Here is a 14,355-nt window from a genome sequence, read left to right on the forward strand (position 1 = left end):
AGAGCTGTTGAGTAACCTGCACGTTGTCAGGCCGACTCCTGGGCGGCAGCAGCTGTCACGGGCACTGTGCCGGGCCACGGGAGGTCGCAGCCTCTGCTCCTACTGTCTCCTTCCTAGCAGCAGCCCCTCTCTATCGTACTTAGCTAAAAGTTTGGTGACCCTGTCTTCACCTGAGCAGCATGACTGTTGGTGCTGGGGGTGTGTGTACTAATTTGCATACCTCTTTAGGAACTCTGGGATGCTGATGGAGACCATCAAGAACCTTATTTGCATGAAGGCCTGGGAGCCTTCTGGGAGAAAGGATGAGGGAATGTTGAGGCGGAGACCAGGGTCCAGAGACAATGGGGGTAAATAAAGAGCCCTTGTAAAAAGCCCACTGTTGGCAGCGGGACCAATGAGACCACATACCAGCAAGTGGCCAAAAGAGGGAATCCTTGGAGTCCTTGGCAGGGCAGGAGCTTGGAGTTAAAGACCATCACTGATAGCCCCCTGCCCCTTATACAAGCCCTCTGCCAAATAACGCAAGAATTATGTGCTAGTCCTTTATAACAAGGGATGTGCAATAGAATTTTCTATGATGATGGAAATATTCTGTCTGTGTTGTCCAATATGGTAGCCACTAGCCACATAACATATGGCACTTGAGACATGACTAGTGCAAGTGAGGAAATGAATCTTAAAATTTTATTTAATTTGAATACATTCACGTGAATTCAATACTAACTGTGTTGGAGAGTGCAGCTTTATAGACTTGCTGTAAAGCCTGGGTACTCCCACAGGCCAGGCATCGCTTAGAGATGGTGGTCGTGGATGTTCAGGAGGAGAACTGCCATTGGGGTCGTCCTCAGCCTTTAGCTGTGATGGTTAAAATATATATCGCCCTCTTAGCCGGGTGTGGTGGTGCACGTCTGAAGTCCCAGCTACTCCAGAGGCTGAGGCAAGAAGATCACTTGAGGCCAGGAGTTCAAGTTTGCAGTGAGCTATGATGTATGATGATGTCACTGCTATCCAGTCTGAGTGACAGAGAGAGACCCCATCTCTAAAAAAAAGGAAAAGAAAAGAAAAAGAGAAAAGAAAAGAAAAAGAGAAAAGAAAAAAATATATATATATCACCCTAGAAAGAGGTTAGGCACTAAAGTCAGACAGACAGACTTGACTTTGAGTCTTGGCTCTTCCATTTATTGATCTTATGACCTTGGGCACGTGTCCTTTAAACATTTAAAGTCTCAGATTCATCATCTGTAAAATAGGGGAAATAATACCTATGAGGGTGTGTCTTCCTCCAAGGTCTGTAGGACTTGCTTCATTCATTCATTCAAGAAACATTTGTTGAGCCGGGCGCGGTGGCTCACGCCTGTAATCCTAGCACTCTGGGAGGCTGAGGCGGGCGGATTGCTCAAGGTCAGGAGTTCAAAACCAGCCTGAGCGAGACCCCATCTCTACCATAAAAATAGAAAGAAATTAATTGGCCAACTAATATATATAATATAAAAAAAAAAATCAGCCGGGCATGGTGGCGCATGCCTGTAGTCCCAGCTACTCGGGAGGCTGAGGCAGAAGGATCACTCGAGCCCAGGAGTTTGAGGTTGCTGTGAGCTAGGCTGACACCACGGCACTCACTCTAGCCTAGGCAAGAAAGCGAGACTCTGTCTCAAAAAAAAAAAAAAGAAACATTTGTTGAATATCCTCCATGGCCAGGCTTGTGTTGGCATATAGAGGTAAGCAAGGACAGCCAGTCTTTTTCCCCCTGAAGGCTGTAACTAGGGTGGCATCTGCCAAATGGGGAAACAGTAAAATTATATCGAGCTTTGGGAGGGTTGTGAGGATGAAACTGGGCAGTACAGTGAAGTGCCGGATCTGAGCTCTTAGTACGCAAACGTCCACTCCCCCTGTTCTGGCACCGTGCGTCTCTCCTGCCGAGGGTCCTTGGCAATACCCCAGGCCCCCTCCTTGCTTCCTGGCTGCCCACATTGAAAGAAGACAAAGCGGTCACCATCCTCTGTCCCCCCTTAGATTATGGACAGAATTGGATGTGTCCCTCATACCAAAACAGAAAGCAACTTCTCAAGATGGGTACGCCCTCCTCCTGCCATGTCCCTGGCAGCATCCCTGAGATATGAAAGGGGCAGAAAACAGCCCGTGCCCCTGCGACAGACATGCTGGGAAGGGGCCCCACCTCCGGGAGAGGCCAGTCTGGGAAGCGTTGGAGCTGAGTCCTGTTTTCGCTGGTGGGTTGAGGGTGGCCAGAGTGTTGCTGGAGACCTGGGTGCCAGAGTTCCGTGTCCCAGGATAATCTGGGATGTGGACACAGTCACTAACCTGCCCCTGGAAGAGCAGCGTGGAGGGGCCGGGAGCCTGAAAGGTGGGAAGGAGAGGGTGGGAGCTTTCCCCACCGCCTGCCCGCCCCCCCACCCCCAAGAATTCCAGCTGGAAGTTTATTCTTCCTCCTGACACAGCCTGAGAGAGGAGTGTCACCTGACCTCAGGGCACATTCCAGAATGAGGCCACAGCCAAGAATAGGACCCAGGAACCCTGCCACCCATCCTGCCTGCATTAATCACACATTCCCCAGAGTCGGAGGGAGGCTGCAGACTGGTGGGTGGGGGAGGAGGAGGAGGAGGAGGAGCAGGTGTCAGGAGGTGGAGCCGTGAAGGAGGGAAGACTCCAGAGAGGCCCCTTCCCAGCCTCATGGGTGTCCAGTGCGATAGCACCGTGTGGCCCTCGGTCCCAGGGTCCTTTGCTCATCCAGCAAAACCCCGTGAGCTGTGCGAGCTGGGCCCACTGCCCTCCTGGAGCCCTAGGCAATTGCTCTGATCTGGATCAGTGCAAGTACAGATACAGACGGGGACAGACTCAGAGAGGAGTGCTCTCGAGGCCCGGGGGACAGCAGAGGCTTCCCCAAGGAGCCGAGTCTTGAAGGATGAGTGGGCGGAAGGCTGATGTCTCGCTAAGGAATCTAGGCCGTGACGGCTCATGTGTGTGATAGAAATACATGTCACACGGCGAGGTCGAGGTCGTAAACCGCCCGGGCGGTGTGTGTGCACGGCTCGGAGGCAGGCTCTTTGGAGATATTCGGGTCCTGGTGGGACTTCCCACTGCCTGGCCCGGAGCAGGGCATGTGTGTGTGTGTGTGTGTGTGTGTGTGTGTGTGTCGCACACAAGGAGAAACAGCATAACGTGGGCATCACAAGCCCTGAAGTCAGACGGGCAGGACTCAGGTCCTGGCTCTGCCACTTGGTCACCGGCTGTGTGATCTTCGGCAAGTTTCTCATCCCCTCCAGCCTTAGTTTTCCCACCTACAAAACAGCATTCCGTCTCACGCAGTTGCCGTGGAGACGACAAGCCCTGGTGTCCAGCGCCTGTCACATAGTAAGCACTCACTCATGCTGATGTTGCTCTAACAAGACGATGGGACACAGGGAGTCCTCCACGGCCTGGGGACATCGCCATGACGCTGCGTATTTATTCTCGCCCGTCCCTAGCCAGATTCCAGCCCGAGCCCCTCTCTCCAGCCCCCCTGGCCAGGGGGTGACATCAGACTACAGGGCAGCTGGCGAGATAATGGGCCAGAGTGTCCTAGGAGGCCGGAGGTGGAGAAAGCCAAGCTGTCCCCCCCAGAGGCCCCGGGGCTGGCCCGGAGACAGGCTGCGCAGGGTGGTCTGTGAAGACGCGCACAGACGCATGCACTGGGCGGACGAGAGCCGCAAGGACAAGGACGCGAGGAGGGGAGGAGCGAGTGTCCAGTGCGGAGGGAAGCAGGCGAGGCTGGCTTTGGTGAAGGAGGCTCAATCTCCCTGTGTCCTGGGGCCCAGGCTGGGGCCAAATCTCCCGGGTCTGACTGAGTGAGGTGACCTCCCCACGTTGCCTGGCAACCGGGAACCCAGCCCCCCCTTTACTGAGCACCTACTAGACGTCAGGCATTGTATAAGGCAGAGGGTAACAGAGGTGAGGGACTCGGGCTTGGTTTCCAGGATAGAAAAATATATGCTGCCCAGGTGCAGTGGCCCATGCCTATAACCCTAGCACTTTGGGAAGCTGAGGCAGAAGGATGACTTGAGGCCAGGAGTTTGAGACTGACCTCAGTAACAGAGAGAAATCTTGTCTCTAAAACAAAAAAAGAAAGGAAAAAAAAATGCCATGTAGTAAGTCAGAAGTTAGAGTCTAAGCCACTCATTCCCTAAGTGCCCATATTTTCTGAAGCCCAAGTCAGCCTACGAGGGCACTCAGTTTGGCCTCACGCTGTGAGCAACAGAATAAAGCATCTGAAGCTGTGTGTTTGCTGACGCTGGGAAGCCGGGCACCGAGCATGAGGGCAGGGCTACAGGTCCTGGCCTCCCCCGGCCAAGGGGCTGCTGAGGCTCAGACGGTGCGGCAGCCACCCCGTGCCAGGCTGTTTCCCAGCCTGTCCAGTTTTACAAGGCTAATGGGGTCGAGCTCCCCAAGTCTCTGTAAAGTGCTCTTACTACCTTCTGTTTTACAGATAAGGGAAACTGAGGCTCAGAGAGACAGCAGATAAGTGGCAGGGCCCAGGCAGACCTGGGCGAGTCTGACCCCACAGGCTGGGTTTTCTCACTCTGCCAAGCTGGGGCTGGAGTGCGACAGGGACGCCAGGGTCTGGGGCTGAGGGTGGGCAGTGATCTGGGGAGAGGGACCCCTCAGATGGGATTTTCCTGCACCTCACACCACCACCAGGGGGGCAGAGGTGCGACCTGGCCCCTGCTGTCCTGGCCCTGCCACAGGGCTCAGGGCCTGTCTTTGTGCATGTGGGGTGAACGGGGAGGCCTGCGCTCGTGTGTGGACACTTGCTCCCTCAGGCTCTACAGCAATGTGCTGGACCTCGGGCTAGCAGCAGGTGCAGCCGAACGTCCCCAGGCCTCTAGGGAGGCTGAGGAGACAGTCCTTGCCCTCTGGCTACCTGATCTGAGCAGGGATCACACCATCTTTTTAAAATTTATATATGTTTTATTAGAGACAGGGTCTGGCTGTGTTGACCAGGCTGGAGAGCAGTGGTGTCATCATAGCAGATCACACCATCTTGGTGGCTAAGTTTTGGGCTCAGTGTTCTCCTATTGGCTGCCTGAGAAGCTGCCACTCCTCTGGCCTCTCCTCTCTCAGGGAGCAGCTTGTCTTCCCTCTCCTGGCCCCGTCCTCGTGCCCTCATTGTGGTTGAGATGGGCTGGGCTGGGCCCGGCCTGAATTCTTCCACTGGGCTGGAGCCCAGGAAAACCCAGGCAAGTGTGCAGGGGAACAATGTCTCTTGTAGGGGAAGACAAGCCGTGGGATGTGCCACAGCTGCAGGGCTCCTGAACATGTCTCCAGGGGTGAGGAGCAGGCCCGGGCCACCCTGAGGCCAAAGACGCCGCTGTCCCCATTCACAGAATCAAACGCCATGGCCTGGGCACACCTGGGGCTTTGCTGCAGAGTCCTGCAGGGACCAGGCCCCACCTGGAGGCCCCCAGGGAGTCACAGCCGGCAGCACAGCCCCTGCCTGCCCCACTCCCGTCTCCTCCACCTTCTCACCTCTGAACTCCATGCCATCAGTGGCGGGGTCTGGCCTCTGCACCTGACCCACCGCGCTGTCATAATGGGGTTTGAGCACCCAGATTACAAGCCAGAACTGGTGGGCCTGCGCCCCACCCGGCCTGCCTCTCTGGCCTCTGCTTTCTCGTGCTTAGCTCACACAGCAGCACCGTTCAGGGGCCTCGGAGCTGCAAAATGGGCCTGAATATGAGCAGTGTCCCTCCAGCACCCAAATCTGGTCCCATTGGCCAGACTTCCTTCCCATAGGGAAGGTCACCAAACAAATGACCACTGTCACTACCCCTCCCCGTTCCCTCCCCCACACGAGCCCACAGGAATCACACAGGAAGGGCTGTTGATACTATGAGCTTTTAATCGGTACCTTCCTGCCTATATTTGAGGAAGAAATGAGGATGCCCCGCAATGACCTTCTCTAGCTTTGGAGGGGCAGGGACAGACGCAGGGCTGAGGGGGCGTGGGGGCAGATGCAGGGCTGACAGTGGGGCTCCCAGATCCTCTATCTCGAGGGGGAGTGGCCAGGCCCACCTGGGAAGTCTGGAAACATGAGAAAATCACCAAGGAGCTGCCACATCCCCAAAGCCTCCCTCCCGGGCCGCACCTAGGCCTCGCTGCAGCTCCCAAGGCCACCACCAGATGGGAGCAGCGAGCAGTGTTCCTCTCCCTCCGCAAGCCTGCCTCCCCTCTCCTGTTCCTCCACCGCCCCTTCCCGCCTGCTTTTCCTCTTCCTTTATTTCTCTTGCCACCAAACCAGGTCCCGGGGCTTCCATCCGCTTTACACGCAGTGGCCTATGAAAGCACACCGCCCATCGAATGGACACGTGGAGCTGGGGGGCCAGCCACGGGGCTGCTTCTGGGGGACCCCGGGATCAGGGCGTTTGTGCTCGGGTGCCCAAAGCCAGGCAGCGACTGACAGGAGTCTGTGGTCCTAGCACCTGGCACCCAGTAGGTGCTCAGAGAATGTCCACTGGGTTGAACTGAACACCATGGAATCAACAAACCAATGCAGCCAAGAGGAAGGGTGTGTTCTGCCAGTGCTGCCCTGGCCTGAGACACAGGCTGAGCACCCAGAGCCACCTGACCCAGCAGCCTCCACTCAGGGCAGTTGATTGGCGGGTTGGACTATGGCTCTGGCTTCCCACCGCCCCCACCTCTGACACCAAGTGGTCTCTGCTCACAGTGATCTAGGGGGCTGTGAGGAATTTGTGCCGAGAGTCCCTGGGCCCCATCTCCTCCCACCTGCCCCTTTGCAAGCCCTTTCATTCACCTGCTCCTGTAAGCGGCACCCAGCGGCCGCCTCCTGAACCCTGGCTGGGGCCTGGCTGTGGGCAGGTGGCTGGGAGAGCCAGGGCTTGGAGGTGGCAAAGGGAGGAGGATGCCTGAGCACACTGGTCATCAGGAACAACCTACATGTGTCTACTAACTTCCCCTTTTGTCCCCTTCAGCTGAAAAAGTGGACCCTTTATAGAACCCAAAGACTAGAAGCTGATCTGAGACCCGCCGGTGGCTTTTTTCCGACCTGCTGATGGGTGCTTCCCTGCCGGCCCACGACTGTCTGAGCTGCCCTGGCCCAGGTTGCTGACTGGGGGCATGGGGGGGGTAGGTGGGAGAGGGCCAGGAAGGGGCCAGGGAGGGGTGGGGGCTTCAGTGCAAGCCCAGGAACTCCTTGAGGACGTCGCAGGTCTTCTTGTGCATGACCTCGCGGAGCTTCCTGACCCGCCGTGCGCTGGACGCGCCCACGAAGCTGTCGGGCCGCAGCATGGCCATGCCGCCGTCCACCTCGCCCATGATGATGAGCGGCGTCTCGCCCACCGTCACGTTGGGGCAGGGGCAGGCCCAGTCCACGTGGAGCAGCGTGACCTCCAGCGGCTCCCGGCCCAGGAACTTGAGGCCCATCTTCTCGTCCTTCAGGACCTCGTCCACCGTCACCAGGGCACGGCCCGAGTCGGGCTCCTCGGTCAGCTCAGACACCCGGCCCAGGATGACGAAGTCGCTCCGACAGAAGCTGGTCACGAGCTTCTGCCGCGGCTTGCAGGCCCGACAGCGCTGGTTGCCCCGAGGGAAGGGGCACGACTCCTCGCAGGCCTCTCGGCTCTCAAAGTTGTTGCCGTTGCCCTCGCAGCCGCCGTAGACGAAGGACTGGCACTGGCCCGTCTGGCTGTTGTAGGCCCAGCGGGGCGCATAGGCCTTGCAGGGCCCCTGCAGGGCGGGCAGGCTGCAGGCGGCCAGCGGCCCGCTCATGCAGGCCAGCACGCAGGCCTCGTAGGTCTCGAAGTGGTTGAGGTTGCGGTGGCAGTGGCCAAAGGTGAAGGTGAGGCAGTCGTTGGCCTGGGCGTCGAAGTGCCAGCGCGTCTGCTCCTCGCCGCAGTCCTCGCTGTCAGGCGGCTGCAGGCACTCGGCGGCCGGAAAGGCCGTGCCGTTGGGGCTGCTCTCCGAGGTGGCCGCGGCCTGACCCCCCCTGACCACCGACAGCGGGAAGTCGGCCCTCAGGACCCCGGCGGCATTCCGGGCCATGCAGGTGTAGATGCCAGCGTCCTGGGGCTGCGCGTTATAGATGACCAGCTGGGCGATGTTGGTGACCACCACGTTGCCGCGCACGTGGTTGGGCCGCAGGACCACGTTCTCCCGGTCCTCCAGCTGCTTCTCCCAGGTGATCTCGGGCCGGGGCCGGCCCACCACCTCGCAGAGGAAGCTCACTGTCTCGCCCACCGTGACTGACTGGTGCACGGGGTGGCTGAGCAGGGCTGGGGCCACCATGTCCAGCCCGGGGGTCTCCGGGGAGGCCGTGGTGGGGTGCACGGTGGTCTCAGGTGGCAGGGGGCTGGTGTTGGGCCAGGTGAAGTGGTAGCGGCAGGTGACAACGGCCAGCGTGATGCCCTTGGAGCAGGCCTCGGCGTCCATGTAGCAGCGGTTATAGTAGGTGAGGCCGTCCGAGGCGCAGGTAAAGCTGGGCTCCTTCTCGCAGCGGTCTTTGCACTTGCACACGGGCTGGCCGTCCCAGATGTCGCACTCGGAGCCCTGCTGCAGGCACATGAAGTGGTCGCACGTGGCCTCCTTGGGCATGCCCACGGGGCCCTTCTTCCCTTTCACGTCCATGTAGCGGGCCGCCACGCAGCTCTTGGTCCCGCACACATTGGGGCAGCACTTCTCATAGGTCTCACACTCCTGCAAGAGCCAGAGAGAGGCCTGAACAGGGAGGACGGGGGAGAGGGGACGGGGCTCTCTGCGCGACGGTTTGTGGGGAGGGACACTAACGTGCTCGCCATCCAGCGTGGGCAGTGACACTTGATGCTGATCCCGGCTGATGCCTGCATGGCATCGACTGTGTTCTGGGCCCTCGTCTAAGAACTTGGACATCTGTCAACTTACTATGCTCATCACCAGCCTGGTGGGTACAGCTACTAGCCTTACTTTACAGATGGTGAGGACTGAGGCACAGAGAGGTTCAGGAACTTGCCCAAGGTCACATAGCTAGCAGTGTGGGAAGAGGCGGGCCACAGATCTCTAACAGGGGAAGTTTTCCTATGATCCTTTCACCAAGGCGAATGCAGAGGTGACCCCCCAAAGACAGGGGCCCCGAGCTCCCAGTGGATGGGATGCTGCAGTAGCATGCTTTTCCTCCACATCTGAAAGTGAGGCCTAGTTGAACAAGTGAGGCTGCCCTTTTTGTCGTTTCTCCAATGGGGTGAGGATGCCCTGCTGACTTGAAGGGTTCACAGCAGATGCCAAGAAGGAAACACCCCGGGACAGATGTTCCGGGCTGTCCTCCCTCTCCCCACTGGAGGAGACCAGCACACGCATGAGGACCAGAGGCTGTGACAAGGGCCCAGGTTTGCCCAAAGCCAAGAGTGAAGGCAGGTGAGACGGGCCCCGGGACGCCAGGTCTGCACCAGACCCGGGCGCTCAGCTCCATGTGGGACATTTCAGGGGGAAACAAGAAGAAAAGTCCTCTTGTGTGGCAAAGGTCAGCGGGGACTTGCCAGGCCGTAATCCCCTCTGATTTTCTGTGGAGCCACGTAAGGCATTAGTTTAATTCCTCGAAATTAGCACCATGCTTGTGGAGCCGACACAAACAAGGATCTCACGTGGTGTTTTCGACAAAAACACATCGTACCCACGGGGCAGGCAGGCAGAGCTCCTAATCCTCCTCCAGGTAGTAACTCTGTGAGTTACTCCCCACCAGGGCTGGCCTCTCGTCATTCCAACTTTTATTTCAGCCTCTTTGACATTCCACATCAGCTAAGAGGGGGAAATGCCCCCGCCCCGGCCGTGTGCCTGCCTAGCTTGTTTACTGCATTACCCCTTTTGGCTCAGAATGGGGACTTTGTTTTGCAGCCCTTGTTTGGCATAGGCTTCCAGGCCACACCAGGGGAGGCTGGGGACAGGGATGGGCAGCTCGCAGAGCGGGCGTCCAAGGGAGAGGGCCTGCAGGGAGGTGAGGGCAGGAGGGAAAGTGGGAGCAGGAGAACCCGCCCTCGGCCTGCCCAGCATCTGGTTCCTAAGACACTGGCCCAGACAGCTCCTTCAGGACCTGGAGGTCCATGAGAGGCTGGGTTCTCCGGGCACAGGAAACCTGGACTGATCCTTAGAACACTTCTGCTCCAGGGCCAGAGTGTCCCCACAGGCTGGCTGCATCCTCAGCCCACACAGGTGCCTCCACCCGAGACACAGGACCAGCCAGAGTCCACTGTGCCCAGGCCCCACCTGGCTTAGTAGGCCAGCCCGCGCCAGTGAGACAGGCTTCCCTGTGACCACAGCCAGGTAATGGCACGATCCTAGCTGGGCGGGAACAGCCGCCACCCCTCCCCAGTACTTAGCCCCCTTTCCCTCGGCACCCATGTCCGCTGGCAGCATCTGGCCTGAGAGGCCTGAGCACGGTCCCCTCTGAACTGTCTCCGGGGCAGCCCTGTGCTCTCCTGCGGGTGACCAGCACCTACAGGAGCACTAGGGTCTCACGTTCCCTGGGGATGGCAGCCCAGACCTGGAGCCCCGAGAGACTGTGTGCTGTCCTCAGAGCTGGCCAGGTCGGGCAGGAAGCGGCCCTGCCCGGAGCAGGTGCAGGTACCGTGGCCCATTGCCCCTGGAGGGGGGCGGGGGTGGGCAGGAATGACCACTGGGAATGACTGGGAATGACTGGGAACTGGGAGGGGACTGCCCTGGAGCCGGCCCAGCCCTGCTGCAGTGTCCTCTGATGGGGAGCAGACAGCTGCATGGAGGAACCTGGGAGGCTGACACTTAGTCCCATTCCTTCCCAGGGCACCTGAGGGACTACGGAGAACAGTTCATGCCCGGCCTACCATCAGCCTGGTCTGCTCTCAGGGTAGGGTCCAAGCCCCTGGGGAGGTGGCCTAGAGGCCACGAAGCCTCAGCTATGTTGTCAGAGGTGGGTTCTAAGCCCAACCTGCCCTCCCTGCACGGCTCTGCATTCCACTCGCACCTACGGGTGGTGCGTGTTTGCTGACACGCGTGCCAGTCCCCACTAGGTGCCTGCCCCGGCGCTGGCTCACAGCAGCCCTCGCAGACAAGGAGGAATCCTCGGCTTCCCGGTCCCTGATGAACTTGGACATCTCTTCTGCCTCTTTGCAGGCCTGGGTGTGAACAGACAGGCATCGTGCCCTGTTTATGTCTGGGTGGACAGGTCTGTGTTCCTTCGCGTTCCTGGTCCTGCAGGGCACTACCGAGCCGTCCCCACCCCACAGCCCCGCCCGCCTCACTAACGCGCTCACGTGGTCCACTCACCTGGTCCGTCTCACACTCCCGCTTGCAGGTGCTCTGTGCATCCACCCAGAGGTTGGGGTTCATGTCGTTGGGGCAGATGCCAGCGTGGGAATAGCGGATGGGCGGCAGCGCCAGGCCTCGAGCGGGTACCCCGAGCAACAGCAGCAGCAGCAGCAGCGCTGCCACCTGCTCCCAGCGGGACCAGGACCGGCGGCACCCCAGGGCCCACATGCTGCGGTCTATGGTGGCTGGAGACCTCCCCTGCAACAGCGCCAGGGGCTGGGGGCCACCAGGGCCTCCTTCTCGCGGGCTGGAGACACCTGCCCTCCCCACCCCAGCAGGCTTCCTTGCTAAGGCTGTGCTGAGGCTGCTGCCGCCGGCTGCCTCCACCAAGTCAGTGCAGCCTGCTGGGCCGTGCGGCTTCAGATAAAAGAAAGGTCTTTGGAAAGAAACTCCCTCTCCTGAGTGTGCAGGGAGAGGAGCCGCAGCAGGGGCCCTGAGCCTGGATTTATATCCTGGGCGCGCCACCCGAGTGGGAGCAGGCTAACCTGATGCCTGTCACAGGCAGGCTGCTGGCGCCTCTGTCCCGTGGCTGATCACAGACTTATTGCAGAAGGGGAAAAAAAAAAGCTGGAAGCAGTTTAGGCAGCGTATCTGGCACGGTGGGACACCTGCTTGTTTTTGACTCCAGGAGGCCTTTAACCCCTTCAAGGGCCAAAAATGGCATGTGCTTTAGGGGGAGCTGGCTTCGGGACACGCAAGCTCGCTGTAAAGAAGGGTTTGTTTCCCTTTCCCCCCGCCCGCTCCTTGGGGCTGGGCCCCCTCCTCCCCTTTAGCCACCTCTAAAGAACACACAATCACTTGTTACAAGGAGGGACCTGCAGCCACCGGTTAGCATCGCCCGGCACGATTGTACATTTGAGAGCAAATGACGTGGAAAAACAACAAGTTCACGGTCATTCCAGGGCGGGCCTGAGCCGCGCCGCGCCGCTGTGCCGTGTAAGCCGACTCCCACCCCAGCCCCAGGCTCCTTTGTGGGGGGCGTGCACACGGGCGCTCGCCTCGCATCTCTACGTCCCGGGCAGTTGTGGCTTACGATCCAACTTCGGCGACTGTTCCCCAAATCATTCCAGAGACACATACCAGATATGCTCCGGCTCCCCCGGCTGCCGGGACGTATCACATTCCTCACTCCTCCATCGGCACACTTGTCGGCTCCAAGAAACCTCCGCGGCGGCAACAGTGTCTCGGACTGCTCTGCACGGCCGAGCTGCCCTCCCCGAGGACCACCGCGCCCTTTTCAGGGGGCTGCTTCTGAGTGCCGGGGCTCTGCAGGTGGCATCCCATGTCCCCACTCCGCAGAGGAAAAGGTCTGTGGCAGAGGAGGGCAAGCGACCCGCCCAAGGTCACACGCAGCAAGCGGTCATAGTGACACCGGCGCTAACACGCACTGGGCTCCCAGCACGGGCAGGGTCTCTGTGCACATCACAGCAGGCGGCACCTCCTCGGCAGGTGGAAGAAAGGACCTGCATAGGAGCTAAGCACCCTGCCATTATCCAGGAATGGGGACACCAGCTTGCTGGGTGTGGGCAGGGGCCTTGCAGAGCCCCCACCCCTCCATCTGTCAGAGCTGCTGTCAGGCACAGCCCAAACGCTGGTTTGTACAGACCGGACAAGCAATTTTTGAAACATCAAGGGCAATATTTGTGGAGGGGGCCAGGAAGAGCGCCAGAAGCTGCCAGAGGCCGGGGCGAGCGCTCCCCCCGTGGCAGGAAATGGCTTGCATCTAAAATGCCACGAGCAGCCAGCAGGCTGAGTGTGTTTGCGGTGGTCATTCAATCCTGGGTGTGGGAGGCCGGTACGGAGAGAGCCCCGGGAGAGAGAGGGACCTTGTCAAGGCCAAACCGCAAGGGACTTGGGGAGCTGCCATGTCCCAGGGGTAGCAGATGGGTGGGCACCCCACACGTCAGAGCAGGAAAGGATCTCGAAGGCCCGCGGCCATGCGCTCGTTGCACAGATGGGGAAACTGAGGCCTGAGCCCAGGCCTCACCCCACCCCCCACCCAGGTCTGCCTTCCCCTTCAGGAACAAAGCTCACCATCTAATGTGACTGCAAAAAGCCAACAGGATCCTTCTTTCCACCTACAGACCTTTCCTCTTCCCAGCTGGGTGGTGTGTTGCCTTCTCCCTGCCTGAGCCGCTTCCTTCCCGTTGTGCGGGGCATTCTGCAAGATCTGTCTTTTCTGTTTATGTCGAATCACTAATGAAGGGTGTCAGATCCTAATCCTCTAAATTATTGGAATAAACTTCCCTCCGAGGCTGGTCCCAGTAATGAAGCCAGACAGCGGGCGACGCCGGCTGCTTTGAATTCCCTGTAATTTCATAAACCCGTGTTCCAGCTGCTCGGAGCAGGGGCCTCAGCAGGCTCTGGAGCAACGTGGTTTGCGCAGCCTCCTGTGATATCACAAAGGGAAATGGACAGTGACACATTTCTAAGCAGGACTTAGAAAAACCGTCACAGCCCCATTACTCAAGGACAAGGATCCAAGGAGAAGAGGCTGATTTCTGGGGAGCCCCTCGAGAGCAGGGAGGAGGTGGGAGAGGGGCAGGCTCAGAGCAGGTGGGGGGAGCGTGCGGGAGGGGCAGACGCAAGGGAAGCCGTCCATCCTGCCTCCCCCAGCCCGGTCCTGTGGGGAGCCCTGGGCCTCTCCTTCCCGGGCCCCATTCCTGGCCACTGTGCTCTGAGAGCTCTCAAAAGAACATCAGGGAAGACAGGGGCCCTAGAACACTCTGCCTCTCCCTCTCAGCCCTTCCAAGTCTCCCACCAAAACACGGCTCAGAATAATAAATAACATCTGATCAGGGACCGGAGCCCACGCAGTGCTTTCACCTGCACCGGCCCCAGGAGGTAGGGAGCTCTGCTGTGCGCGGGAGAGGAAACCGAGTCACAGGGAGGTTAGGCTGGGCCCACCCAGGCCCCCACAGCCTCCCCTGCCTGTCCCCAGGCCCGTGCTGGTCACACGCCCCACCCCATGCAAACTTCCATCCCCTCCAGAACCCCCAGCCCCTGCTGGCCACCCTGCCCCGCCCGGCTTGTTTA

At 59.3% G+C, this 14,355-nt stretch overlaps 1 protein-coding gene and 1 long non-coding RNA gene across 2 annotated transcripts; both read right to left on the minus strand.

Annotated features, from left to right (window-relative positions):
- Positions 1–707: 707 nt before the first annotated feature.
- Positions 708–5,542, minus strand: LOC142861869 (uncharacterized). Its single transcript, XR_012912973.1, has 3 exons — positions 5,521–5,542; positions 1,263–1,439; positions 708–1,039 (listed from the first exon to the last, which is right to left on the minus strand). It is a non-coding gene; the product is annotated as an uncharacterized LOC142861869 (long non-coding RNA).
- A 399-nt stretch (positions 5,543–5,941) lies between these two features.
- WFIKKN2 (WAP, follistatin/kazal, immunoglobulin, kunitz and netrin domain containing 2) lies at positions 5,942–12,012 on the minus strand. The gene is made up of 2 exons (XM_012789796.2): positions 11,278–12,012; positions 5,942–8,703 (listed from the first exon to the last, which is right to left on the minus strand). The coding sequence occupies exons 1-2, from the start codon at positions 11,485–11,487 to the stop codon at positions 7,183–7,185; spliced, it is 1,731 nt and encodes a 576-aa protein (XP_012645250.1). The 5' UTR covers positions 11,488–12,012; the 3' UTR covers positions 5,942–7,182.
- Positions 12,013–14,355: the final 2,343 nt, after the last annotated feature.

The sequence above is a fragment of the Microcebus murinus genome, chromosome 18 (assembly GCF_040939455.1).
Source record: "Microcebus murinus isolate Inina chromosome 18, M.murinus_Inina_mat1.0, whole genome shotgun sequence".
Taxonomy (NCBI): domain Eukaryota; kingdom Metazoa; phylum Chordata; class Mammalia; order Primates; family Cheirogaleidae; genus Microcebus; species Microcebus murinus.